General features: G+C 28.3%; 1 protein-coding gene across 1 annotated transcript in view; it reads left to right on the forward strand.

The window, feature by feature from the left end:
- Positions 1-450: 450 nt before the first annotated feature.
- LOC105622036 (neural Wiskott-Aldrich syndrome protein) overlaps positions 451-11,431 on the forward strand; it is a 32,157-nt gene continuing 21,176 nt past the window's right edge. The window contains 5 exon segments of the mRNA XM_012203474.1: positions 451-554; positions 2,832-2,898; positions 2,901-3,111; positions 4,684-4,962; positions 5,083-5,365. Coding sequence (XP_012058864.1) covers positions 459-554; positions 2,832-2,898; positions 2,901-3,111; positions 4,684-4,962; positions 5,083-5,365 — 936 coding nt within the window. The 5' untranslated portion in view covers positions 451-458.

The raw sequence follows: 11,431 nt of genomic DNA on the forward strand, positions 1-11,431 counted from the left end.
CGTAGTCTGATTCCTTATACAAGAGTCTGTGCTCCCCGCTATACTGTGCCACTGTCATATAGCCCAGCTGATTGGTTGCTGCTTCCGCTGCTTGACGCGTGTATGTAAATGCACCTTTATTAATTCCACCATGATAGAAACAGATGAGAAGTGTCATTGACAACTTGAGAGTTTTTTCCTGTTGGATTCGTATATTTATCCGAAGGTATTTGTTATCGCAGAATATCAGAGATTTAAGAAGCGGTTTTTTATTGAAAATTATTCTTAGCTTAGAAATAATATATTTTTGAAATTCTTTTTTTTCTTTCCAAAATGATCATCGATTACGCGAATGAGCGATAGATCAATGTATATTAATGTTATAACGATAATAAAGGAAACATTTTATAGGTATAAAAAGAGAAACAACCTTAGATCAAATATTTGGCTCTGTGACGATCTTAACCTTGATCGATAACATGAAGTCGGACAATACGGATATACATAGAGGTACAATACTCTTGAAACCGGAGGAAAATGAACATGTCTTCCAATTAATAGGAAATCGATGCCAGGTTATAACTTTTTGCATAATTAATCAATGTTTATTGTGAATATCTCATTAAGTATAATTTGTTTTACATATGATTTAATATTTTTTTTTGTTCATCAATGTTAAGCAATGTTGGCTGCGTTTAGCAGGACACAACAATTTTGCAATCATTTTATGGTTGTTTGCTGAGATAGTATCATTATTTTAGATCTAAAAGTAATATAATCAACGCGAAGAAAACCTTCAACAGTTGCAAAATAAACGTTCTGCTGAACGCAGTCAATGATAAAATGATAAAATGATGCGTAAAACGAAACATACATATTGATTTACTAATTCAACATTGGTTTAATTGACATAATTTATTTTTAATTTTTCCTTCAAAGAATCCTATTAATCTTATGGAAATCTTATGGAAGTTTTGGCAGAATTGTCTAAAATTTTAATATGTTACAGCTTTTAACATCCCAAATAAATGTTTTTATGGAACAAATCCCAGAAGTAAATTTTTTGCTCCCTATTAGTTGACAAAATAAAAGCCATAAATAACAAACTATAATGTGATTGTTCCGAAATAATTCTCTCATTATACTCTCATTATGAGAACAACAAAATATCCGTTCATTTTTTTATTTCAAAGTGTGGAAGATGCTGCAAATAGAGTATGAAGAGGTTAAGAGATCTTGTCACACACACATATATATACACACATATATATATATATATACCAAAGGAATCAGTTTAATGGCACATCAGTTCTAGATCATGCTGAGTAGGAATTTTTTTGAAACAATTGCAAAGTAAAGGTTAATAAATAGGCTTAACAACATTTACGGACAATATATTTACTAGTAGCAGACAAAGAGTTGATTTTCATGGATTGTACTCATAAAGATATTTATACTGGATGCTGACAGCTACATATAAAAATTTAGACAGTTTCATCAATTTTCAAAAATGGCAAAAAAGATCCTTTTATTCTTTTCATTACTTTTTATATTTGTCTTGAATAACATTTGATAACTTATTTAGTTATATCTTTAGTAATTATGTTTAATTTTTATTAATAATTCTTCATAACAATGAAAAATTGAAAAGATGCAAAATATCATGATCATATATTTATAAAAATGCATATAGTTATTCAGCTAGATATCAAAGATAAAATTAAAGAAAATATGATATTTAAAAAATCTTAGTTTTTTTTTAGTTATGATTATTAATAAAATTACGATTTGTAATATATGATACTCGTTATTTTTTAAAGTTGTTTGTGTGTAAATATATCTGAACATTTGTAATTTCGTATTTATACCCAATTATATTATTTATATTATGTACGAGAGAGAACGCTATCAATTCAGTCAAAGTTAGATGTTTTGAATATATAATATAATACAATTAAATAATATAATTAAATAAATTTATTTTAGATATGACTGTGAGCCAATAATTTTCGGATTCAATATAATTTGAAATATTACTAATCTCCTTAAATTTCCCCTAAATTAAATTTAAATAAATTATAGAAATCATAGAAATTATTGTGAAAATTATTATTTCTGAACCTTGGCTGAAGTAATGTTTTTCGCAATAATTTTTATAGTGTTTTTAAATTAAGGAAAATTTAAGGGAATTAATAATATTTCACAGATGTTGAATCCGAAAGTTATTGCTTGCAATCATATCTGAAATAAATTTATTTAATTGTATATTCGAAATCGACGTCTAACTTTGAATTAAATCGTTCTTTCTCGTATATTATATAAATAATATAGTTGGGTGTAAATATGGAATTACAAATGTTCAGATATATTTATACACAACTTTAAAGAATAATGAATATCATATATTACAATACAATAATTATTAATCATAACTAAAAAAAACTAAGATTTTTTTAACGATATATTTATATGTCGTTCGAAAGAATATTTATATTATTATTTATAAATGAAATTGTGTGCTCATTTTGTTTGCGTAAATTTATATAGGTAGCAAAAGTATACTAATATAATTATAAAATATGCAATTATAAAATATGTTGAAATATTAAAATAAAATGTTATATATCAAAGAAATAATTATAAATTATTTTGTACTTGTATATAAATTATTTCATTTGTATAAGTATATTATAAAATTAATTAACATTTTTTTATCAGGATTGTCACATAATTATAAAATAATTAAATATAGAATATTTTAATTGAATATAGAAATTTTTATATTTTTTAAAATTAAAATAAAATATCTATATACTTATTTTTTATATTGCTTATTTATATTGTTGTTTTAGTGTTTAGCAGCTGGTGTTATACAATTATATTTGACTGAAGCTCCCTTACATAAGGATTGGGTTAAAAAAATACAGGTATTATTACTCTAATAAGAGATAATCCAAGACGCAGTTTCTTTTTGCGATTATATTGTTTGCAAAGGAAGATAATGATATGGGAACATGAAATTTATAATTCAATGGATTATAAAGCACCGATGTCATATTTTCATACATTTGAGGCAGAGGATTGTATGGCTGCTTTTAATTTTGCAAGTGAAACTGAAGCTATTACATTAAGGTACATTAATATGAATAATAGTGTTTAAAACCTGGAATTCCCAGAGATTTCTTTTTTATCATTAAAAATTTGGAATTTTATCGGTATTCAGAATTTTATTAATATTCAAAGTATTTTTAGAATTTTGAAATTTAAATTCTGTCTTTTTCTGAAAAATTACTTCTTTGATGACAAAAAGAGAAAAAAATCATTTTCGGTCAAATTCTCTTCGTGTTTAATAATATATAATATTATAATATTAATAATATATAATATTTATATGTGAATAGATAAATACAATTATCAGTTTAATTCAATATACAAATATAGTAATAATAATTTTTTTATCAATTTTCTTTGATCATGAAAATGTTAACAATTAATTAATAATAAGTATAACATATATACATCCGTGTACATTCTCGTGTGTCTCGCAAGTTTTTATAATGAAAATTAGGGTGACAGTAAAAAACAATACTCAATAGAACAGAACGATTTATTGATATTACAAATAGCTTTTTCTATATTAGCTTATAGGTTTCACGATTCATTATAGAAAATTATAGATTATTAAATTATAGATATTTTATAAACAGAATTATAAATAATTTCACAGAATTATTATTATTTTATCAGGATTGTCACATAATTATAAAATAATTTTAATTGAAATAGAATAGAAATTTTTATATTTTTTAAAATTAAAATAAAATATGTTGTCTATATACTTATTTTTTATATTGCTTATTTTCTACTAATTTATAATACACATAACAAGATGTCTTAGACCATTCGTCCACCCTTTTTATCTCTGTAGGATAAGATCCAATCAAAAATATTAATATAAGTTCAGATCAAAGTTGTGAAATTTAAAAATGCGTGTGTTAGCGCGCGCGTACATGTGTACTTGCATATGTGATGTTTCTGAGTTGGTATTTCACACACACACACACACACACACACACACACAAAAGGTGTAAATCCGATCGGGCAACCTCCACGCGATACACTTTGGATAATGCTAATGTCGGCCGTACTTTTAATCTTCATAATTCGAGATTTATTTAATCAAATGATACGTTATTATAGGAAAGCTCTTGATATCGGTTATTAGATTCTAGAATAGAAAGTAGGATGTTTCATTTAAAAAAATCGATAACCTTGATCGAACTTTGGCAAAGCCACTCAAGATCAAATTGATACGATCAATAAATAGATCTTTTTAAATCTCACAACTTTAGTCTGAACATATTTTTGATTGGATCTTATCCTGCGGAGAAAAAGGATGGATGGGTGATCTGAGACATCCTGTATACTTCGTTTGCATTGCTTACACTTCAATTTATTTGAGAATTGCACTCAAAAATTCTCTAATTTTATCTAGAATTTTAAGCAAAAATATCTACAGAATTCAGGAATTCTCAGGAAATTTTTTTACAGGATTTTGATAAACTGAATAAGAATTATATATAATAATAAGGATTATATAATTATAACTGAAAAATTTTATAATTAGATTGATTAAAAAATACACATAAGGAATAATGTATAGAAATAATTTTTGATCTCCTAATATTTTAATTTTTTAAATAGAAATATACTTCTTGGAAAATTAAATGCTAAACGTCAAAGAAGACAAGAAAGAAAAGCAAAAGAAATGCAAGGTAATATTACTTGGAAGAATCAAAGCATATCACCCTTTACTGTTACATCAGGTTCATCGGGTAATTTGTCAAATGGTGCACTTGCTACAGTTGGTGTCAATAGAAGTGCTTCTAGCAGTTCAATGTACAAAAATAAAAAGAAAAAGAGCGAACAAGATCTAAAGCGTAAATTAACTAAGGATGATATTAGTCTACCTTCTAATTTTAGGTATAAAATTAAAATTTTATTATGTGTAATATGTCCATTAATTATATATAATAATTTTATATATATATATATATATATATATATATATATATATATATATATGTAAACATTTGTTTACAGACATGTGGCACATTTAGGATGGAATGTAAATAATAAAGGTCTGGAATTAGATTCTGTAGATTTACAATTACAACAATTTTTTAATAATGCTGGTGTTTCGGAATATGAACTTCAAGATAAAGGCACTCGGAAGTTTATTTATGATTTCATTGAAAGAAATGGAGGTATGAGTGCAGTGCAGGAAGATATTCGGCCATTAGTCAATGCAAAAAATAGTAATCAACCTCCTGCACTACCAGAGAGACAAGAATATCCTCCACCTATTCCAGCACGAACAATACCTGTGAGTTTGATCCATAGATCTTTGTATATTAACTATAACCTTCTCATGGAGAGACTATAATTCGCACAGATTAAGTTGATCAAGTTGAGAAACTCAAGTACATTGTTTAGTGCCGCATGCGTTATTGGCTGTATTTAGTAGAAAAGGTAACTTTGCAATTGTTGTAAAATTCTTTAATATGATTGCCCTTAATTCCTTATTGGATCTAAATGTAAACTAATCATATTCAAGAATTTTACTACAATTGCGAAGCTGCTTTTTCTACTGAAAGTAGCTATTGTCGTACACTTTAGTAAGAGAGTGGTTGTGTCAATAACCCAAGATTGTGGTTGTGTCAATAAACGCAGTATATATACTAATATATACATATACTAGACTGACAAGAAAAAAAATTTTTTTAATCTTCTTCAGCTCAAAAGCTTCTATTTAATGCCAAAAGAACACCCCTAAATTTTTATAAATAAATATTAAGATTTAAAGGTCTCTAATGAACGATTCTTAAAATTTCGATTTTCCTTAATATGTGTTTGATTTCATGCAAAAATGATTTAATCCAGATTTTAAATGTGTATGTTTTTTTTGTCGCTGAACACGATGCAATAATTCATTTAGCTCTACGATATACGCCTTAAAAAATACAACTCGATTAATAATATGAAATAATATGAATAATATGAAAAAATCAATTCATTTAATTTTATTTTCTAATAAAGAATTTTTATCGTCAAATTAATTTGATTTGTAACTCGTCAACAGATTAAAAATCTACTAACATTAAATAATAGATTTAATATTTTGAAAAATTAAAAATGGAACGAAAATTTTGATTATAATCAAATACGGCTTAAGTTCTTTGTATTTCTACTAAGAATATTGGAGAATTTTTTAATAAAAAATATCGATCTTGACGAAAACCGATTTTGTTTACTTCAATCAGATTTCTTGAATAGAAACAAAAACTTGAATTTTTTTCATATTTTTTTTTCTAATAGAGAATTTCAAGATAATTTGTGGTTATTTTTTGTTTTTCAATACTGTAAACAGGAGTTATGTTTTACGAAATAAAATAAATTGAAATATTAAAAAATTCGTTTCTAGGAAATTAATGGAGATAAAAATTTTAAAAAATAATTGAATACAAATTTTAATATGAGAAATATTAAAAAGTATAGTATATTAAAAAATAATAAATAATAAAAATTAAAAAATCAATAAAAAATCGACAGAGATCGGTGACGAAGACCATCGATTTAGCATGGAATGCCCCATATATATAGAGTTTCAGAAAGTTGGTCAAACTTTAAGAGCATATTCCGCTCATTGTAAGGATGAAAAAAAGTCATTTCCGAACTCATATAGATATGAGTTCGAAAACGCTTCTTTTCCAAGTATAAACATTTTTTTACTTATACTTATATTTTATTTATTACTTATATCTATATTTTTGTTACAGAAATTGCTGCAAATGATTTCCTTCTGCATCGATGCATGCTTCGCATCGATTTAAATTTCATTCAAATTCTCCGAGTATTTCGTATTTTTTCGCACGCAGCGAAAGAAATCATTTCTAGCAATTTCTATAATGAAAATATAGATATAAGTATAAAATAAAAAATAGATAGGGTTAGGTAGTAATTAATTAAAACATTAAAAGTTAAAAAAAAATTAAAAGTTAATAATTTTTATCTTAATTAATTTTAAATGCATTAAATTTTAATTTAACTAAATTACTTTTAAACGTTAACTTTTTAACTTTTTTTTTAATTAAACAATTTTTTTATCTCTTTTAAATATCTTAGAAAAATAATAAGAAAAAGGCATATATTCGTTCATATTTTAAGACTATCTTAAGTAATTTCTTAAAATGCTAATACAGCTCTCTGTTTGATTTATGCAGTTATGCCTTATACCATAAGCCATAGTCCGGATCTACAATAGATGTTTTAAGCCTTAAGAAATTGACCAATTATCAGTCAAATATTTTTCTCGCATTCGATTGTAATTACTTAAGACTTATTAAAACATAATCACTGTATCTTCTTGTATCTTTTCTATGTGCTGGCTGGTTTTTTAAAGTTATATAACTTATATATAATAGTTATATCGTTATATGTTATACTTATATGACATGAATAAAAAAATTAAACATTTACAATAATTTACTTAATAACCTATATGTAATTATTTAATCTTTTAAGAAAAATTAGGACATTATGATCTAAAAAATAATTTTTTTCAAAATTAACTTTTTTTTTAACTTAAGTTAATTCAATACTTGTTAATTCAATACAACTTGACTTACGTTAAGTTAATTTTTTATTCCTTCAACTTTTAACTTAACTTTATTAATTTTGTAAAGCTATTAACTTCAACTTTATTTAGTTAAAAAAAACATTAACTTACTCAACCCTGAAAATAGATATAAAATAAAATATAGATATAAGTATAGAATAAAATATAAAATGTAAAATAAAAAAATGTTTATAACTTAGAAAGGAAGCGTTTCCAAATGTTCATATGACTTTTTTTTCAATAAATTTCCTTACAATAAATGGAATATGTTATTAAAGTTTGGCCAACTATTTCTAAAATGTATACATAAATATACATATATATGCGTGCGTGCGTGTGTGTACATAAGGTCTGATAAAAAAATAAGCGATCTTTTTGAATTATTCGGTAAGCCTGGCGACGTGCGGTTTGCAGCATTACAATCGTTATAATCTTCCGAGTAACTGGCTTTTTAAAAATTGTTTATATCTCGTTTAGTTTCAGAGTTAATGCTATTTGAATGTAAGTGTTTAGTGTTCATAGTGATTTTCGCCTCGAAATGAATTTTTGCCTCAAGATCAAACAACCGTCACAAAACAACTCATAGTTCCTTCACCATGACAATGCGCCTATTCATTTAGCTTTGTCAATTCGCAAGTTTTGTGCCAAAAATCAGACTGTCCTCTTGCAACCTCCTCAGACTTTGCTCCCTGCGACTTTTTCTTGTTTCCAAAATATAAATTCAGTTCGAAACGAAAATTGCCATGAATACTAAAACACGTTGCATTCAAGTAGCAATAACTCTGAAACTAAACGAAATGTAAACAATTTTAAAAAAGCCAGTTACTCGGAAGATTATAATGATTGTAGTGTTGCAAACCACACGTCGCTAGACGCTCCGTTGCCAAGTATTATAAAAAAGTTCGCTTATTTTTTTATTAAAAAACATATAAAAAACATAACTCGAACATATATATATGTTACAATAATGAAACATATATATGTATATTAAATATTAATGCAGAGTTATTATATACAGAGTATATACATATTAATTGCATTAAAATATCTCTTATTCATGGTGGAAGGATTACATAGTGTGTGCAGTTGGACAGTGTCTCTTTTTAAATCTCCGTCTATGCACTGTTCATAAGGTGCAAGGTCTACCAACTATGAAACGCGAAGCACAGGGCAATCTTATATATTTATAAGATTGTACTTGAGGTAGTCTTAAGATGTCATAACCGTCATAAGTCAATCCGAGGACTGTATTAGCATCTTAAGACATTATTTAAGACAGTTTTAAAATAAAAACGGATTATGAATACGTTCCATGTTTAGCATTTCATGATTTCTCCTTATAAACAGTCCAAAAACGGAGAGGGCAGAGATTAAAAAAAAGACACTGTCCAACTGCACACACCATGTTATCCTTTCCATCATGGTCTTATCTCGCCCTCTGCTTGCATTTGGCGATAGACCGAGCGAATTTGATTATTTTCATAAATTAATATCTCATTAACTATTTCGAAAATTGCAAAATGATAGAAGATTTTTCGATTCATGTCAGTTTAGTCCGCTCTATATACATAAAAGTGTTTTGCCAAAAATTGCGAGACACTTCTGTATATATATATATATTATATTAGGTGTACAACTTTGCTTCCGCCGTTTTCCTATAGATGGCTTTAACGGTAAGTGGTGGTCGAAATAAATAGATCATAGACGTCATACAATAAACTTGGGCATCTGTCAACATAACCCCATAGAAACATTAGTCGATTTATGTCTGCATCATAAAGTTATTCTCGATTGAAAATGTCAGTTTACGAGCCAAATTCTCGTCCTTTGCGGGAGGTTTTAATTTTTTGCTTCAATATGAAGAAATCTGCGGCTGAGGCTCATCGAATGCTCTCAAATACTTATGGTGAGGCCGCTATTAATGAAAGAATGTGTCGTTAGTGGTTTCAACGCTTCAAGAACGGTGACGTCCAAGGTCATGCTCTGTATTTGATGGGACCAGCTCGGCGTAATGTATTATGAACTGTTAAAACCAACTGAAACAATCACAGGCGATCGGTATCGAACGCAATTGATGCGTTTGAGCCGAGCATTGAAAGACAAACGGCCGCAATACAACGAGAGACACGATAAAGTGATTGTGCAGCGTGACAATGCTCGACCCCATGTTGCGAAAGTGGTCAAGACATACTTGGAAACGTTGAAATGGGAAATCCTACCCCACCCGCCATATTCTCCAGACGTTGCTCCCTCTGACTATCACTTATTTCGATCAATGGCACATGGCCTGGCTGACCAGCACTTCCGGTCTTATGAAGAAGTAAAAAATTGGATCGATTCGTGGATAGCCTCAAAAGATGACAAGTTTTTTCGACGCGGGATTCGTACGCTACCCGAAAGATGGCCAGCGATGGACAATACTTTGAATCATAAATGTATAACCAGTTTTTTACAATAAAGTCTCGAATTTCGGAAAAAACGGTGGAAGCAAAGTTGTACACCTGATATACATATATATATATATACATCATAAGATGGATACGAGCCACATTGGGGGTGGAGAATGGATCAAAGGAAACACAAAATTCTTATACTATTTTGAGATACTCGCTCGAGTTTTCGAATTAGAAAAGGAAATGTCTAAGCCAATATGCGATTAAGCCGCGCCGCGCGAATTCGTAGGACGGTCCACTCGAGCGGCGGCGGCGGCGGCGCGCAGGGAGAGGGAAGTAGCACTTCGTTGCCTAGCACAGCCTGGCATGGCGGTTCTATGTGTTTCGCCGCATCGCGCCTACATTATTCAAAAATGTTATTTTAGCTTTTCCTTATACATTTCTTATCATTATAAATCGCGTTATTTAACACGATTAAATATGTTTTAACACAATTATAGATATGTTAAGCGATGTAATTAATTAGAGAATTACGCAAAGCATATGCTGATCGTTGCGACCTTTCCGCTTTATTATACGATGTTTCTATTTAATTACGTTTCGAGACACATTTCGCGTCGTTTTATGCTATATTTAGTCGGAGTTTTATTTTTTGACATGTTAATGCATGTATACTGAAATTATAGTATAAGCTCGCGTAGATAGTCGCATTGTAAATCCAGATATATTATTTCATAATGACGCATTTGACTGAGGTTTTTTTCACATGTTTAACAAGTTTAATTGTCATGTTTAATCATTAGAAACGTTCTTAAATTTTATTAATCTTTAATGTTCACTGATGAATAACATTTAAATTTTCTGTCACTAAAAAGATTATTTATGTATACGTTAATGAGATGTTTAAGTCTGTAGTAACTGAAAACTGAAATGTATTGAAAAACACTAATTGAAAATTGAGTATTTTAGTTTACTTTCATTAAACTATCCAAGAAATTTAATGCCCATATTTATTATATTTAAAAAATCTGTAACTTACAAGGAAAGGGATCCAACTGCTGCTCTCCGATTTTAATGAGTATGTTATAGATAATAATAATTTTTTATAATAAAAGTATTTAATCGTGCTAAATAACGTGATTTATAATGATAAGAAATATATAAGGAAAACTTCAGCTAAAATAACATTTTTGGATAATGTAGGCGCGATGCGGCGAAACACATAGAACCGCCATGCCAGGATGTGCTAGGCAACGAAGCGCTACTTCCCTTTCCCTGCGCGCTGCCGCCGCCGCTCGAGTGGGCCGTCCTACGAATTCGCGCGGCGCAGCTTAATCGCATATTGGCTTAGACATTTCTTTTTCTATTCGAAAACTATAGC

Source organism: Atta cephalotes (genome assembly GCF_000143395.1).
Source record: "Atta cephalotes unplaced genomic scaffold scaffold00002, whole genome shotgun sequence".
In the NCBI taxonomy this organism is placed as follows: domain Eukaryota; kingdom Metazoa; phylum Arthropoda; class Insecta; order Hymenoptera; family Formicidae; genus Atta; species Atta cephalotes.